An 18,303-nucleotide genomic window follows, 5' to 3' on the forward strand; every position below is an offset into this window, starting at 1 on the left:
AACCCAGGCTTGTTAAAAATTATGTTTTTAAAAAAATGTTTAAGAGTCATGTAACATGTCTGAGTGATCTTGGGCAAATCACTACATCTCAGGGACTTACTTTTTTCAGTCATAAAATGATATGAGTCATTTTAAATGGACCAAAGTGAAGTTGTTAGAAGATATCTTTAAAAAAACAAATAAATAAAAAACTCAGCCAGCTCTATAAACTTCGCCCTGGGTCTCCATTTCAATTGCAAAGTGAGGGAGCTAGATTCTGGGATCCAAGGTGTCTTTCAACTCTAAAATTCTAATTCTAAAATGATTTGAGCATAAGCCTGCTTGTTACACATCTTCCCTGATATTAACTTTTGCCCAGAACTTTAAACTGTGTTTCATGACTCCATATAGGGTCTCATAACTGAATATGGTGGTGGTGGTGGGGTATATCATAAAAGTATGATTTATTATCAGTAAATGTTTGATTTGTGTACTTATATATATTTTTCTGGGGTCACATAAAAATTTCTCAGGCAAAAAGAGGTTGGAAATGGAAAAAGTTTAAGAAGCCCTGGTGTAAAGGAGGATCTATTCTTCCTTTAAACCCCTAATCTTGAGATTGGGTGGGGCCCAGACAGTAAAGTCTAATCTCTGAATAGTGGGAAGGGGCATCATTACCATTGTGATTCCCCTGGCATCTAAAATTAGCAGGGGTGTGACCATGGTAGTGGTGACAGCAGCAGCAGTACCACCACAGGGGGTCTTTCAAGAGGTCCCAGGAAGTATTGGCTAAAAATGCCATATTCTAACCCTCAATATTTGAGCTTCACATTCGGTTCAAGTCAGCCATAGGGCTCCTGCAGAAGTTAGTTAATAATCAGAAGCTGCCCTTACCTGAAGTTTGTCCATACCGATGAGCTTAATTCATCTCACTTATTTGAGCACAAGAAAAGAAACTCGCGTGGTGTAAACTAATCCATTAACTACAGGAAAACTTCCCTCTAGAGAAGGAGAAAGGAACTAAGGGTGACAGTAAAGTTTCAAAGACTAGTTCTTTGGTTAGTATAATAGCTTTTGCAGTCTAACATCCCTGTTTAAAAGTAAAAGAGGAATAACTTTGATAATATGAAAATAAAACATTTTCCCACGGTCCTATAGAGAAAACACACAGCTTGAAGAAAATGGCTCCGGCTAAGTTTCACTTTCATTTCTCCTACAGAAAAAAGCTTAGATCCACCTAGAGGTGGAGTTAAAGCAAATACAGGCCAGAGATATCCAGTTTCACTGCAAACACATCTCCAGTGCTTTCAAAGAACTTACAAACTCTATAGCACCCAGGATTTTCTTCACATTAAATTTCAGAATTACACTCAATAAAAACAAAAACAAAGAGATAGATGAACCACATCTAAAACAGAGTCTCCTAGGATTTGAAAAGCCTGCAGGACTAACTAGAACACAAACAAATCTCAATAATTTACCCTGGGAGGTTTGGGGCCAGGGGACCAGAAGAGAAAGTGTGTCTCTCCAAAATTAGTTGAAAGTTACCCCAAAAGAGTTTTACTACCTTTAAAATAGTGGGTATTCGCAAATAAAAAAATACCATTCAAAATTGGTTCAAATTTTATGATTTCATGTTTTATTATTGCTGTTGAATTTTTTAATTCGGTAAGAATCATGTCTGCCTGGCAGACTGGACAGAACTGGCCTTATAGTCAGAAAGATCTGAGATTAAGTTCTATTTCTGACATGTATCAATTGTATGACTAGGTATGTCACTTAATCTTTTCTTATCCAAGCAATTTCTAAGACTACAAATAGCAGAGAAGATGCCAACTACAAAGGAAGAGGGAGTTATCCCACTGGAGTTTTCTATGATCAATAAAAATCATAGGTCTAGTCTCATCCCAAGACAATTGAACCTTGAATTTTTTCAAACATCAAATTCATGGGGTCCACGCTAATCCATTTTTGTTGTAGTGACATCCATTCATCTAATGACAGGATAGTTGCTTTGTTGGTAGGGTTGAACGAAAAGAAAATACATGCTGGATGGAACCTGTGGCAACATTAGGGGAATCCATTAGGGAGTCACAAAGGATGGACAAAGCCCAGAGAAGCTTTGATCTGTATCATTGGAGGGAATATGTGAACCAATGTGAGCTCACAGACCCATGGGACTAGGGAAGAAAAGTGAAGGCTCCTAAATTCAAAGAGAAAATATCAATTGTGTCTAGAGACTTAGAGCTTCAGGAGCATTTAAGGGCCACTGGGTACAACAACCTCATTTTACAGATAGGAAAACTGAGTCTTGGCAAGAACAAGAGATTCTCTTAAGGGAGTGGCAGTGTGAGGGTTAGGATATCCCTCCCTCTTTTCCACTTTTCTCTCCAAGGCCTACACTACACAGAAATTCTACATACCTGCTCCAGTTTCCCACAGCCCTTCTTGTCAGATAGTTCTCTTTCAAGCTGAATTTAAATGTTCCCTGCTGCAATGGAGACCTCCCTCCATCTCAGTAAAACTAGTTAGATGCTTCCTCAGACTTGTGCTCTTCAGATTAACCCACCTCAGCTTCTTTAAACTTCTTTCAGGTCCAAGCCCACCAAAGATTCAGCTCCTGGAGGTTTGCCCAATGCCATAACTGTTACCCTTTGATCCAACATAGTAGGCAATAATAAACCATTCACTGAAATTTCTTCCCTAAACAAAAGATCAATTTATGCATAGAAACATGAAGATGAATAGCTCTTATCATTTAATCTTAGCCGCTCAAGTAACTGCAGTTGGTCTTATTCATAATCGTTCTTTCTACTTATTCCTAATCATTTTACTTCCTGAGGTCCAGGGTGGTGACAGAAAACTCTGGGTTATTCCCTGCCTATGTGTGCTCTAGGCTCCAGCTCAAAACAGGCGACTCTTAGCGCTGATACCTTCCCCCAGTCCCAATACGCCCTGTCTCAGCCTAGAAAACCTTTCCTCTCCCTTGTCCTAAGCCCCGACCTCACACAGTACACTGTTCTGTACTTTTCTAATGTACTTACCATGCAATACTGTGTCTTCCATTTATCCAAGCTTGGTCCTTTTCTTCCTTCTCCACCTTCAGACCAGAAGTTCTGGGAGGGCAAGGGCCTAGTCTTATCCAAAAGCTGTGATTTCCCTAGCTCTTAGCACAGGGCTCTGTACACAGCAGTCTGTTGAACTGAACATCTTAGCAGGCCCCTGCCCCTGTGATGTGGGCTTGTCAAACCATGAAAAAGGGTACCGGCTTTGAGGTGAAAGAGATGAAGTATGTGGGGGATGGAAGGAGGCCCCAGGCTGTGCATTTTCCTTCTGTCTGTGCCAGAATGCAGACTTTAAGATGGCCCCAAACTCAACATTCTGCTCCTGCTCATTCCCTTTCCACTGGACCCAGGAGCAGGTTTATTTCATATCTTCAATGTGACAGCTTCACATGTTCCCATTTGCCCTTTTAATCTGGACTCCTATTAATATATTTTTGGTCTGGGGCTACTTCTTTGCCTAAGAAAGACTCCACAAATTTTGGCTCCCAAAGTCAAGTGACTTTGTCAGCTTTCAATCAGTCAACATGTATTTAGAGGAGATACCTTACTTCAGGAGCATCTGGGGCCCCCTGGGTACAACATCCTCATTTTATGAATAAGAAAACAATCTCTGTACTCATTTTCAACCTCCCAAATCTATCAAGGGGCTTTATAAAGGTCTTGACAGAAGTGCTGAAAAGGCTCAAAAAGAGAGAGAGGAGTGCCTCTGGCCAAAGGATTTCTTGATATAAATACAAAGGAAACCTTATGTCTACAAGAAGCTGTGCAGGACAAGCAATGGCTTTATTTTACATCTGTTATCAGGCAGTTAAATGGCATAGTAGATAGAGCTTTGGGCTAGGAGTTAGGAAGACTTGAGTTTAAACCTTGCCTTTGACACTTATTAGCTATGAAATTCTAAATAATACATAACATATAAATAAACCTTAAGTGCTAAATAAATATATTATTTTTGTATCTGTTAACACAACAAATGGAAAGAAACAATAAAAAAAAAACACACGAGCAAGAATAATGAAACAAATGGTTTTAATTTCAGGTAAGACTGTGCCAAAAATATTATATACAATGGCAATTTGGTTTGTGGATTATCAAATCCTCTTCTATTGAGGATGGAAGTTCCAAACTGTCCAAGAGACTGAAAATTTAAACTGTATGAAATTTATAGGGATGTGACTGCTTACTTTTAGTTCACTGCTAAAACAAGTATATGTAACTGATAAAAGGGTTTAATTTCAGAAATATTTAGACTTCAAGGTCATACCTGAAATCCAGGGTCAGGAGAAGAGGATTTGGAAACAATACAAAGTCTTTACATTTTTTTTCATATCTCACTGCTACCTATTGTTACATATGGTAAAGTTACTAGGGAACAAAGGAAGGGGTGAAGAAGGCAAGGCAGTTTGAATTGTACATCAGTATCAACAGACTGTTGTAGGATAATTTAGAGAATCAAATATTAATAACAGGAGACAAAGGAAGGAAGACTGAACAATAGGGCAATGCACACTGGATATAGAACTGGAGAGGAATAACTGATCCTCTTATTCCGCTACCATTTTAAAATAAGTACATGTTATAACGAAAAATATTTTGGGTTGTTGTGAGGATTGAGATGATGACTATGAAATATTTTTGTAAAACATAAAGGGATAAACAATCTATGGTCTCATTATTAAGAATCCTAATTACTTAGGACAATTTTAAGATGGTTGGGGACCAGACTGAACTTTTCCTACAATATTATTAAATCAAGTCGTTTTGACTTGGAATAATTTTTAAATGGCTGGATTGAAATCAATCATTTTCAATCATTACACCTTCAACTGAGAAATAACTACAGTTACCAAACCAGCACCCCTTCTCTCAAATGAAAAAAATGAAATTTGCCCACCTACACAGTATGCTGAATCTTCTGCTAAATAAATATACACAAAAAAGGAGAACTATTTGCATCTGGATAAATGGGGTTAGCTATATTTTACCTCAACTTCCCTAAAATTTATATCTAATATAGGGTGTCTGCTTTTCTAATGGGATAGCAAGTGAAAAACATCATTCAGATCAACCAACAATAAGTAAAAGGCTCCTAGTTATCATTCTGATCTTAATTATTTACTCAAATTTCTTCAGTCATATATAAAAAAAAAAAAGGAACCATAAGACTGAAAGAAAAAAACAACACATCCCACTATAAAATATCAACACTGCACATCTTGCCCTTCCCAAGTTAACATTATCATTGGCCAGTGCTCCCAAATATAGTCATTGTTGTGCAGGAACTGCCTCAACCAACTTGGTCAATGATTTAGTTGATAAACGTTATGGAGTGACTTGTCCAGGCTTACTCAGTAAGTGTCAGAGGGTGGATTTGAACTCAGGTCTTCCATCATCTAAACTCAGCACTATCTCTGCTACATATACACTTTCTGTTTTAAAAATAAATTTTTATTGATGTCTTCTGTTCTTTACATCATCATAGTTATCTCCTGTATTCCTCCCTTACTCCTGAGGGAGAGCTATCCCTCACAACAAATATCTGCTGTATACACTTTCAAACAAATCCAATAATTTAGAACTATTCTTTTCTAAGGCCAAATGATCATTATAATGTTGTCTAGAAAACTTAATCGAAGCAGTTTTATTATAATCCAAATCTAATAGATACTATACTAAAATAAGTTACTCTCTACCTAATGAAAATCACTGCAGAAGCCTAGTGATACTAAACACTGAGTTCTCTACCTTTTGCATCCAAAAAAAAAAAAAAAAAAAAAAAAAAAAAACACCACCCAAAAAACCAAAAAAACACTTTGAATTGAAGCATACTTTTCTCTTTCCACACACTTCCCCCCACAAAATTCTTCTGTTTTGATAAGGTGCTCTTCTTACTGTCATAATAATATTACCAAGCTAGCAAGATGGCTAGCTAAGAGAAGAACTTGTAGGATGGACTCATACTTCTCTTAAGGCAGAACTAACAACAGAAAAAGAAAGCATTCATTTATTCAAAAAGCATTTAAATGGTTAGTGTTAGCGGCAGTGGCCAAAGGCCGATAAAAAATGTCTCTTCCCTTTCTTTCTTTTTCTCTTCCCTTTCTGACTGGGAAGCCTGAGGGTACCAAGGGACAGTTGAATTTGTTGTCCAGGTCTTGGTGAAGTGCATATTGCTTTAATTTATTTGGGATTCACTTTAATTTTCTATAAAATTCCCCCCTCCCCAGTTTAAAATCTGCAATACTATGACTAATTAAGAATACCTCTATCCTTAGAAATAAAATAAGGCTAGTAAGGGATTCTAGGAAAAACTGTTATTCTGTACACGTTAGACTTCAAAATTTAAATGACCTGGCCTTCAGTGGCCAACATACTAGATATTTATAATTCTTGTATGTCTTTCAACATACACATGTACCTCTATTTCTTTTATAAGAGGAGACACTTGCCTGGGACCATGAAGTCACGGATAGTCAGAATGGTCTAATCGAATGCTTTCTTCATTTTACAGATGAGGTGGTTAATTGACTTGGCCAAGATCACAGAGAATGATAGCAGAGGACTTGAAGCCCAGAGCCGGGGCTCTGTCCAATGTCCCACAAAGGCCTGGCCCACTAACATTTTTAGCAAACCAACCACCCCCTTTCTAGTTTCTTTCTCTGAAAAGTGAGAGTACCTAAATGCCAGCTAGTCATGCTGCTGTCCAGAAAACTTAATCCAGGCCCATCACAAAGGTCCCCGGCTAACAGATGGTATCCTGAGAAAAGCCTGTAAGAGTTTATGAATAATCGATTTCCCAAGACCACTGCCCAACTCTAGCAGTGCTGAACACTAACTCCGCCCTCTTTTAAGCCTGCACTCGAGCCCAGGGGAAAGAGCACTTTGTTTGGAGACAGGCCTTGGGTTCCTAAGTCACTCTGCTCCATAGTAGTGTGTGCAAGGCAAAAGTGCCCTCATCTATAAAGGGGGGGGGGGGGGGCGCTTCAAACTGTAAGCTCTAACTTTGAAGGGCTCAGCAGTCCCATTTTTTTCTCCTGTCTTCCTCCTACATTTTCCCCCTCCTTCACATCTGGGACAAAACGTTTGTTAAGAAGCTTAAACATGGACTGTGAAAAGTTCCCTTTCTTTTTAAACAAGAAAATTCTTGACTCTGAGGTCTTTGAAAGAGAAAGCCTCTTATTGGGGGGCAGGAAGGGGGCAATATGGAAAAATTAGCTGCATGTCTCCCATCGGTCCCACAATTCAGCGCTTCCTCCTCCGTGTGACATAAAGCTCCAGCAATCCTGCTCGGTCCCCCGCTGATAAATCACAGCCCGGGCCTGGCTCGGGGAGCTTCCGCCCCATTGTCGCTCACGGAGCGCTTTGCTCCGAGGGATGCTGAGATGCAGGATGCACGACGTAGACACTTGCACCCTGCACTCCCCCACCACCTCCCGTAGTTTTGGGCTGGAGCCAGGCTGCTGCTCCCTCCCTCCGCCCCCAGCCTGAACGCGTCCAACGCAAGGCCCCGGTGCAGCCTCACCCTCGGGAGCCCGGGCACCGCGCCAAGCAGCCCGCCGCCGCCCCCTCCTCCTCCGCCCCTGAGGTGACAAACCGGGCCCCGAGGCGCTTCAACACGCACTCAGGAGTCAGACCGACGCCAGGCGGGTCGGCAGCCGGACCGTCAGGATGCAGGAGGCTAGAGCAGCAGAGCGCTGCGGAGGGGGGGGGAGGGCGGCGGAGGATGCGGACGCGCACGGCTGCGGGGGGAGGGGGCGCGCGTGCGTGAGGAACGCCCCCCCACCCCGCTCCCCAGGAGGCAGCACGAGGCCCCCCGGAGGCTGGGTGGACCCGCGGCGGGGCCCGAGCCTCGCTCTCCCACCTCCTCCCCCCTTCCCCCCACGACTCACCCATCGCGCGCTCACAGGTGCGCGCTCCCCCATCCGCCACAGTCAAGACCGGCGGGCAGCGGGCACCTCGGTGTCCGGTTCCAGGAAGCTGGCGATGGTGGAAGAAGAGAACAGGGGGGCGAAGGGAGGAGGAGGAGAAGAAGGCGCTTACCCCGTCTTCCAATTCGGTGGGAGCCCGAGTCCGCGGCTGCAGCGGGTCAGAGGGCCGCTAGTTCCCACCCCCCCCACCCCGACCCCCACTACGTCTCCCTCTCCCTTCTTCAGGCGAGAATCAATGGTCCAGTCGCGCGCTGGTGACGTCATCGGGCGCCGCGCGGGGGAGGAGTGCAAACTCACGTGACTTGCCAACCATCCCTTTCTTCCCTCGCTCTCCTCGGGGTTTGGGGTTTTGTTCTTGGGGGGGGGGAGGAGGAGGAGATGATGAAGAAGGAGGAGGAGGAGGAGGAAAGAAGAGTCTGTTTCTTTGGTCCTCCTTCCCGCCTGCCCCACCTCCCTTCTTTTTTCTTTTTTTTATAGAGATGTTGACATGAATTCTCCACGAAAAGGGGGTGCGGGGACTGGGGGAAAGGGTTTGTCAAGGTGACATCCCCATCTTGTTCTTGATTTCTTCGCCAGACCCCTCTTTCTTCCCCCTTCCCCCACCTTTTTTCTCTTTTTCTTTGCCATTTTTGGATACGATGATGGATCCTAGATCTTTTTGGTGAGGGCATTTTCTCCACTGATGCTGCTCCCCCGCCCCGTCCCCCCTTCTCCATCCCAGTATTTCCCACCGGAGATCCAACCCGGCCCTGGAAGTTGGGTGGTCTCCTGGGCCTTGTGCTAGCTCAAGGCCATGGACGAGCACTGGGGCACGTTGGGTTTCTTCTGGGCCTACTCCATGGTTCTAAAAAAGCCAACCAACCAAACAAAAAAGGTCCTTTTACTCAAAGCCTGGTGGATATTTTAACTTATAGTCCCTTCCCGGGGTCCCCAAATCCCTGGGTGTCTTCTGGAAAGCTCTTTCAACCCCACCACAAAGTTCTCCACACAGGGTCCCCGTAAAGTGCTATTAAAAGGTCCATCAGCGAGCTTTTATGAATCGCCTTTTACTGAGCACTGGGGATATAAAGTTTAAAAAACGAAACAAAACAAACTAATGAGCTCTCAGGAGCTCCCCGTTTACTTGGGAGATGACACAGATGGAATGGAGCTAACAGAGGGGACGGGAGTAACATATGAGATAGAAGGTGGAGTTTCAGCTGTTGACAGAAAAGGTTCCCTTGACTTTAAATTGCATTAAGATGAAGAGGAATGCCCTCGAGTTTGCACATATAATAAGTATGTGAAGGAAAAGCCAAACTACGGTACTAAAAAGATAGCTAATGAAACAAAACGCCCAAATCTCTAGCATGATTGTCTTTAACAGAAGCTTAACAGAGGGACTGCTAGTTTAAGTTTGCTAAACTGCCAGCACATTTCAAAATCTCTGGCAGCTATATTAGGGGGGGAAAAAAAAAAAAAAAAAGATCATTTTTAGAGGAGAAAAACAGGCTGATGAGTTTCTTCCCTACTGAAATAAAAATGGCAAAGAAAATGCAATCAAAATACCTGGGAGGGGGAAGGGACTGGAAGCTGCACTAAAAGCAGGAATCATGTAGGAAAGCCTGGAGATGCTTTGTAGACACCAGCTTCTTAAACTGGGTTGCAACCCCATATGGGGTCTTGTAAATGAATGTGGGGGAAATGATGTTTGATTTCTATACCTATTTTATAGATCTACATCGGCAAGATCATGTAAAAATTTCTTGGGCGCTTCATATATTGCTTCTGATACTTTTGTGATATTGGTCAAATTATTTTACCTATTTGGGACTTAGTTTCCCTATAAATAAAATGAAAGAGCTGCTTAGATCCAAGCTTCTTAAGCTGTGTCCCACAATCCCCATCTTGTAACTGAATGTAGATGTCACAAAATTATGATTTATTATTAGTAAATGTTTGGTTTGCATATCTATTTTATATACCTATATACCAAAGGTCACATAAAAATCTCTTAGGTAAAAAAGGGGTTGCAAGTGAAAAAAGTTGAAGAAGTCCTATCTCTAAAACTAAGACCTTATGATTCTCTAAACAACAGACTAATAGGCCATGGGCAACAACAGCTTCTTCCTCAGTCTTACAGGAGGGCAGCTTCATAGGATTTCCCTGCCATACTCCTTGTGACATATAAACACCCACTAAACTGGTGATAGGGAGTTAGGGCAAGGAAATATATATTTGTTGGGGTTTTAAAATAATGCTAACATCAATAATCTCTATTTTAATGAGTTTAAAGTCCTTTTATTAGCTTAAAACCCTGAGAAATTGACTGGGCAAATATTTTATTCTCATTTTATAAATTACTCTGCTACAATGTTGCCAAAAGTGATTCTAAAGTCAGAGGGTTTTCTGAGACTCAATTTATTAAATATTAAAACATTTATATATGAAATAAAAATATTAAATATAAAATAATAAAATGGGAATAATTATATTTGTGCCTAAACTGAAGGCTAAATCTAGACACATTAACTGTCTTTCTATCCAACATGATTTGGAGCCTTCAATTCAGCAAACATTTTCTGGAAAAAAAAAATCATAGATTAGATTTTATAAGAGGGAGGATTGTAAACTAATGAGTATTATGAATATCTCCTATTTTCTCCAGTGTCTTTTTTTTTTTCCCTTTTTTCTTTTGCTAAGGCAATTGGGGTTAAGTGACTTTCCTAAGGTCATACAACTAGGAAGTATTAACTAGCTGCCCCCAGTGTCTTCTTTTCTATAAGGAAAACAGTTTTTCCCAGTAGGTTTTTGCAACCTAGATTAATTCAGTAAATCCTAATTCCCTTACAAGGAAAGTTTTGTCTCCTCATCATTCCTTAAACTTCCAAAAGAAGATCCTCAGGGGAAGCTAGATGGCCTCAAACTAGACCTGAAGTCAGGAAGATCTGAATTCAAATCCAGACCTCAGTCACTTAACAGCTGTGTGACCCTAGACCAACTTGCAGAACTCTTAATCCCATCTTGGAGTTTTTGGTCCACTGAGAGACAGATCTCTCAGTGATTTAAAATAAACTTTTATTTTTTTATTTTAGAAATTGAATAAATTATTTTACTTCACCTGCGCCTTGTCACACATCATAAGCCTGGAAAAATCCCCAACAAACTTGGTGGCCCGTACGGGAGATGGATAGAGCCAGCTGTAGGTAAGCTCTCTCTATCTTTAAACCCCCATAACTGTGAGTAGCCAAAGATCCAGATTAATTTAGCCTGCTGGAGCTTTCTCGCTCAAGCAAAATCCTTATTCGTGGGGACGATAAGGATTTCTGCGATTTCTTTTTTCTCTCTCTCAAGGGACGCCTTGGAGAACAAAAAAGCTATTGGGAAAAATTTGGAATGCTTTATGGCTCTTAAGGTTTTGAGCATTTTTTTTTGAGGCTTAAGGCGAGAATGAGACAGTTTATTTCATCCATTCCTAAAGACTCACCCCTAGGGTGTCTCTTAAAAAACAAGGATAAATTTGGCATAAGAGATCTCAAAACAAAAAAGCTAATTTATTTTTCCAAAATTGCCTGGCCAAAGTACCTTCTAGGCGGCCAGCAAAGATGGCCTATATTTGGCTCAACAGATTATAGAACTATTAAGGAGTTAGACTTATATTGCAGGAGACAAAGGAAGTGGATTGAAGTCCCTTATGTCCAAGTCTTCATGGCTTTAACGCAGGACGCTGAACTAAGACCAAATTGCAAAGCGTTACTTGCCAAATCTAATGGAGAGGAAGAAACTGACCTTTTAGACGATCCTCTCTTCTCCTTCAAGAGCACAAGAAGCGTCTGCTCCGCCCTCTGGCTCTCAGCAGAACCATTACACTCCAGGACCACCTCCTTATCAGAAACACGACCCAAGGTCCAAAGATATAGGACTCCCCTCTCCACGGGAGTCGAGTTCTGGAAATGCCCAACCCCCACTTCTTAGTCCTCATACACGAAGTGGGCTGCCTTTCTCCTCAACCCAATCCCTTCCGCCTCCCTCTGAGGCTGGCCAGTCTCAAGGCCTTTGCCCTCCTCCGGCTGAAGCTGTAAATTTCCCTTCTCTTCCACGAGAGCCTGATTCGGCTACAGCTGTTGATCAGGATCTTGGTCCAAGCACTTCTAATCTCTTCCCCTTGAGGGAAGTTGCCAACCCTCAGGGGGGGAGTACTCAGAGTACAAGTGCCTTTTTCCATGTCGGATCTCTCCCAAATCAAGGAAAAATTGGGCAGATATTCTGAGGATCCTACTAAATATATTGAGAGATTCAAAGCCATCACCCTCCAATATGATCTTTCCTGGGGAGATATTAATATTATAATCTCCTCTTCTTGTACCATAGAGGAGAAAAGGCGAATTTGGGATTTAGCCCAGAAATTTGGGGACGATATGGCTTCCTTCTCCCCTGCTAGGTACCAGGCAGGGGCTGTTGCTGTGCCTTTATCAGACCCCTCATGGAACTACCAGGTGGGAAGCAGAGAGAGGAGAGACCACCTAATAACCTGCTTCATTGAGGGCATGAGAAAAGGAATCAAAAAGCAAGTCAATTATGACAAGATCAAACAGCTGAGGAAAATCCCGCCCTCTTCCAAGGTCATTGGAAGAGGCCCTGAGAAAATACACTAATCTGGACCCCACTTCTCAGGAGGGCGCCACAGTTCTTAGCATGCATGTTATTAACCAGTTTGCCCCAGATATCAGGAGGAAGCTTCAAAAATTGGCCCTAGGGCCTCAAACCCCCATGACTCAATTACTAGAAGTTGCTTTTGGGGTGTTCAATAATAGAGACCAGGCAGCAGCAATGGAGAAGGATCTCAGAGCCAGAAACAAAGAGCAGGCCCAACTTTTAGCTGCCGCCATTTCTGGAGATCAAAAGAGTTCATGCTTTAGATGCAAAGGGCAGGGGCACCCGGCGAGAACATGCTCCTGGAGAAAGCCTTCTGGTCCTTGTCCTAAATGCCACAAGGAAGGACGCTGGAAAAGGGACTGCCCAGAGAAGGGTAGAGCCACCGCCTCAAACCTCGCCCTCCAGTCCTCTCAGGACTCGGTATGACGGGGCCGGGGGTTCGGCGAGGCCCCACCTTTCTCCATCAGAGCAGCCGAACCCAGGGTGACTCTAGACATGGCAGGTAAGCACATTAATTTTCTATTTCATACTGGGGCCTCTTTTTAGTTCTGTTATGGCACTCTGGCCCAACTGGTCCCTCCCCCCATAAAGTAATGGGGATTGAAGGGAATCTCCAGGGCTGCTTGGAAACTTTTCCCTTACCTTGTAGATATGGAGATTTGCTGTTTCCACACTCCTTTTTAATTATTCCTTCCTGTCCCACCCCTCTATTGGGTCGGGATTTAATGGAGAAGGTGGGAACCCAATTCTCTCTACTCAAATCTCCAAGTGATATTTTTGTGCTCCTTCTGAGACCTTCCCATGTTCCTTATGAAATTTGGGGGGACATAGACTCTTCTGTCTGGGATCAAGGCATTCCTGGAAGGGCAACACATGCTAAACCAGTCCTCATTAAGATCCTACTGTGTTCCCTCATAGACGGCAGTATCCAATTAAGCAGGAAGACAGGATCGGGTTACAACATTTGATTGAAAAGTTTCTTAAGTTTAAACTTCTGATCCACTGCCAATCTCCCTGCAATACTCCGATCCTTCCTGTTAAGAAAGCCAACGGGGATTATCGTCTGGTAAAAGATTTAAGGGCAATTAATGAAGCAATTATCCCAATCCATCCCATAGTACCTAACCCCTACACAATCTTCACACAAATTCCAGGGAATACTAAATGGTTTCCCACCCTGGACTTAAAAGACATTTCTTTTGTATTCCTCTACACGAGGACTGCCAATTTCTCTTTGACTTTGAATGGGCTAAATCAGTGAGCTTCTGAGTCAATTAACCTGGACTGTTCTACCGCAAATGCTCCTAGATAGTCCACATTTATTTGGGCAAGCCTTAGCTAAAGATTTGAGAGATCTTGAGCTGCCCGGCAGCAGTCTTATTCAATATGTGGATGATATCTTGCTCTGCAGTCCTACTAGGGAGGAGTCTCTGGCAGCGACTGTAAAAACCTTGAATTTCTTAGCTTCAAGAGGTTTACAGGGTCTCTCTATTCAAGGCCCACATTGCCTGCCAATCTGTCAAATATTTGGGTCACAATCTCACCCCCACCTCTCGCTCTCTAACTGAGGAGAAGAAGCAGGCTATCTTAAGTATCCCACCTCCTGTTTCTAAGAAACAGCTGAGAACCTTCTTAGCTATGGCGGGCTTCTGCAGGATCTGGATCCCAAACTTCAGGATTATTGCTAAGCCCATTTATGATTCTATTCAAGGTCCCGATAACCTTCCTCTCGAATGGGGACCTGAGCAGGCCAATGCTTTCAAAACCTTGAAAGCCAAGTTAACCTCTGCCCCTGCTCTCGCCCTGCCTGACTTACAGAAACCTTTCACTCTGTATGTAGATGAAAGGCACGGGCAGGCTTTGGGAGTCCTTACTCAGTCTCTGGGACCAGATCCCAGGCCAGTGGCCTATTTTTCAAAGAAGCTGGACTCAGTTTCTCTAGGATGGCCTTCCTGCCTTGGAGCGGTAGCAGCGGCAGCCCTCTTAATAGAAGAAGCCTCTAAACTGATCTTGGGGCAACCATTACAGGTTTTAACCCCCCCACAGGGTCCAAAGCATTCTAGAAGCCAAAGGAAGGCCATCAGTGGCTCTCAAGTGGGAGACTTACTAAATACCAGGCTCTCCTGCTAGATACCCCTGACTTGACTTCAAATTTGCCACACACTAAATCCTGCCACCCTCCTCCCTGACGTCTCTCAATCTGGAGAGATTGTCCATAATTGCGAGGACATTATAGACTCCGTATACTCTAGCAGAGCTGACTTGAAGGAAATTCCTCTTGAGAACCCAGATGAGGAATGGTTCACGGACGGGGAGAGAAAGGCGGGTCATGCAGTGGTATCTCTTTATAGCACCCTGGAAGCTAAGCCTTTGCCTCCTGGCACCTCGGCACAGAAACCCGAATTTATAGCATTAACCAGAGCTTTAGAAGGGGATGAGAGTCAATATTTATACTGATTCCAAATATGCTTTTCATGTTTTGCATGCTCATGGAGTTATTTGGAAAGAAAGGGGCTTGTTAACAGCAAGAAACTCTCCCATTAAACACTCGGGAGAAATTCTACGTCTATTACAAGCTGTCTATGAACCCAAGGAGGTCTCGGTTATATTTTGCAGAGGGCAGCAGAAGGGAGAGTCACTTCAGACTAAGGGAAATAGGCTGGCAGTTGCAGCTGCTAAAGTGGCTGCCCTTACGCCCCTATTAACACCTTTAATTCCCCAGCTAACTGAGTATTTTACTCTTTCCTATAGTACACAGGAGAAAGCTCTCGAAGAACAAAGGGGGTACACCCTTTCTCCCTCTGGTTGGTACCAGACTCTCTCAGACCACCTCTTAGTTCCAGAGGCAAATCGGTGGAAACTGATTTCTGGTCTGCACCAGGCTACGCATCTGGGGAGGAATGCCCTCCACTCCTTGGTTGGATGAGTTTTCACTGGCCATAAGCTGGGGGAAACGATCAGGCAAGTCTGCCAGGCCTGTCCAATCCTGAGGGAGCTGTTAAGCCCCCACCTCTCCTGAAGCCAATTCAGAGGAGAGGCACTTACCCTGGTGAGGACTGGCAACTAGATTTCATGCATATACCCCCTGTAGAGGTTTCAGGTTGCTTCTAGTGTTCATGGACACATTCACTAATCGGGTAGAAGCATTTCCTTGCAGGACTGAGAAAACCCATGAAGTATCTAAATGCCTGTTAAATGAAATTATACCTCGCTTTGGTTTACCTGCCTCTTTACAGAGTGACAATGGGTCTTCCTTTATTTCTCAGGTGACCCAAATTATAGCAAAAGTTCTTAAAATTACTTACTATCTCCACATGGCTTGGAGACCCCAAGCTTCAGGGAAGGTGGAAAAAATGAATCATTCCCTTAAATGAGTCCTTACTAAATTATGTCTTGAGACTGGAGAAGATTGGATTAAGAATCTCCCCATCGGGCTTCTTAGAATCAGAACTGCCCCCAGGGAAGCCATTAAGCTCAGTCCATTTGAGCTCTTGTAGGGAAGGCCTTTTCTAACAACTGATATTGCAACTGGTCACTTGATTTGCTTCACAACTGAGTGCAATTCAAAAGGCCCTTTCTGAATATGCAAACGAGCATCTCCCTAAACCCACAGATGCTCTTGCTCAGATTAACTCCCCTGTAAATCCCGGGGATATGGTGTATTTAAAAAGCTGGAAGCGCCAAGGGGCTGATCCCCTAGGAGTAAAGTGGAAAGGCCCATACAAGGTCATCTTAACCACTCCAACTGCAGTTAAACTGGAAAAGTCCCCCTGTTGGACTCATATTTCTAGGATTAAAAATGCTGCTTCTGTTTCAGATAACCCAGTCTATTCCTGGGAGCCCATAGAGGACCTGAAGTTTTTCTTTCGAAAGACGCCTAGGAAAGACACTGGAGAAAGAAGCCTCTCACACTAATCTCCTTTCTTCCTCGTTATGAGGACTCTACTCTTGATATTTTCTCTCCAGATTTCTTGGTCCTACTTTGTGGCTTCTGGGCAATGGGGTGACAACTTCCTAGTCAGACTAGGGAACTCTGTGGGGAATGGGGGTGTGCCATCACCACCTCCAGGATGGGTCACAGATGCGGCCTAATGCATTCTTTGGAAAGGTTCCATTCCCATGGGCCACCAGCTCCTCAGTAGAGGCCACCCCTTTTGTACTAGCCAACCCCCAGGGGAACTCTGACCCAACTGTTCCCTGCTTTCTGGCTGGGAAGGATCTCATATCTACCCATCACCACACCACAGAGACAGTGGTTGTTACCGTGGCCCCTAATGGCCATGTTCAAATCTCTGATGTGGGAATATTGACCTATACCACCAATACTGTGGGTGCCAGTGAGTGTGATTTTTCTCAAAACTGCCGAAATTTCACCTCAGCAACTTGCACGAGCTGCATAGGTGGGACACAGGCCAGGTGCACTTATGATTACGCACCCCCCCCAAAGTTAATTGTAGGGAACCCATTTAGGGATTATCCTGGCAAGCTCACCCACAGTGCTTCTACAGCACCTTCCTTGAAACTTCTCCATAACCTCCTTAAAACTAACATTCCAATTGATAGGATGTTATGCGATTATAATCATCCGTGGGGACAAGCAACCAGGAGACTGCCACAAAATACAACTTTGGGGACCATCTGTGCACCAAGGGGGTATACCTTCCTTTGTAAAACTGCTGGTGGGAATCCTTTCTTCTAGGCTTTGAGTTTAGAACTTTCAGCTGCTTCTACAGCATGGAGACTCTGGGACTCAAGGAGACACACACCCTCTAGACTCAGCGGTTGCTATCTTCAGATCCTGTGTTTCCCTTCCTGACATAGACCCCCAAATGAACTAGGGACATCTCTACGACCCTTGTCAGCTGGAAGAAGCTACAGAAGATGAGACCTTTGTCCCTTTTCCCCAAATGCTTTTGGGGGGACTTGTCTGGGGGGGGAAATGATAAGGAAAATCAGAAGTCAGTCACCTTGACCTTAACCTATCCTGCCCTAGAAGCCAACCCCACCTCTGTTAAGTACCACTAATTAACTTTTCTATAGAGTTTAACTGACACTAACCAAATTTTCCATAGAGCTGAACTAAAGCTAAGTACCCCTACTTAACTTTCAAAAGAACTTAATGTTAAGTAGCACCACTAAAGCTTTCTATAGATTTGAACTACCACCAATCAAACTTTCTATAACTTTACTGAAGCCTATTCAAGCCTAAAACTTCTCTATTGTTTCAAAAGCCCCAAGACCTAATTCTGATCAAATAACTAAGTACTCTGACTATACCAACTCGAAGAACTCTTAACCCCATCTTGGAGTTTTTGTCTACTGAGAGCAGAGATATCTTAGTCATTTAAAATGAAAAAAAAAAAAAAAAGTAAAAGTTTATTTTAGAAATTGAGTAAATTATTTTACTTTACCCGCACCTTGTCTCACGTCATAAGCCTGGAAAAATCCCCAACACAGCTGCCTCACCAAAAAAGAAAAAAAAAACTCCAGAACAATTATAAACAATTAAATATAAAGAAAGCAACTGTGGGGTCTAGTTAATAAATGACTTTTTTTTTTTTTTTTTTTTTTTTTGAGGCTGGGGTTAAGTGACTTGCCCAGGGTCACACAGCTAGGAAGTGTTAAGTGTCTCAAGACCAGATTTGAACTCGGATCCTCCTGAATTCAAGGTTGGTGCTCTATTCACTGCACCATCTAGC

The 18,303-nt window shown here is 43.1% G+C and overlaps 1 protein-coding gene across 4 annotated transcripts in view; it reads right to left on the reverse strand.

Moving 5' to 3' along the window:
• The window catches only part of ADAR (adenosine deaminase RNA specific), a 33,225-nt gene extending 25,019 nt beyond the window's left edge, over positions 1-8,206 (reverse strand). Inside the window, exon 1 of one of the 4 annotated variants that reach the window (XM_074262159.1) lies at positions 7,931-8,206. In XM_074262159.1, the coding sequence (XP_074118260.1) occupies positions 7,931-7,963 (33 nt within the window). In that variant the 5' untranslated portion in view covers positions 7,964-8,206. Of the gene's footprint in view, positions 1-873; positions 7,470-7,930 lie in introns of those variants that run through there. The other 3 variants (XM_074262163.1, XM_074262162.1, XM_074262161.1) reach the window with 3 other exon arrangements.
• Positions 8,207-18,303: the final 10,097 nt, after the last annotated feature.

The sequence above is a fragment of the Sminthopsis crassicaudata genome, chromosome 4, assembly GCF_048593235.1.
Source record: "Sminthopsis crassicaudata isolate SCR6 chromosome 4, ASM4859323v1, whole genome shotgun sequence".
Taxonomy (NCBI): domain Eukaryota; kingdom Metazoa; phylum Chordata; class Mammalia; order Dasyuromorphia; family Dasyuridae; genus Sminthopsis; species Sminthopsis crassicaudata.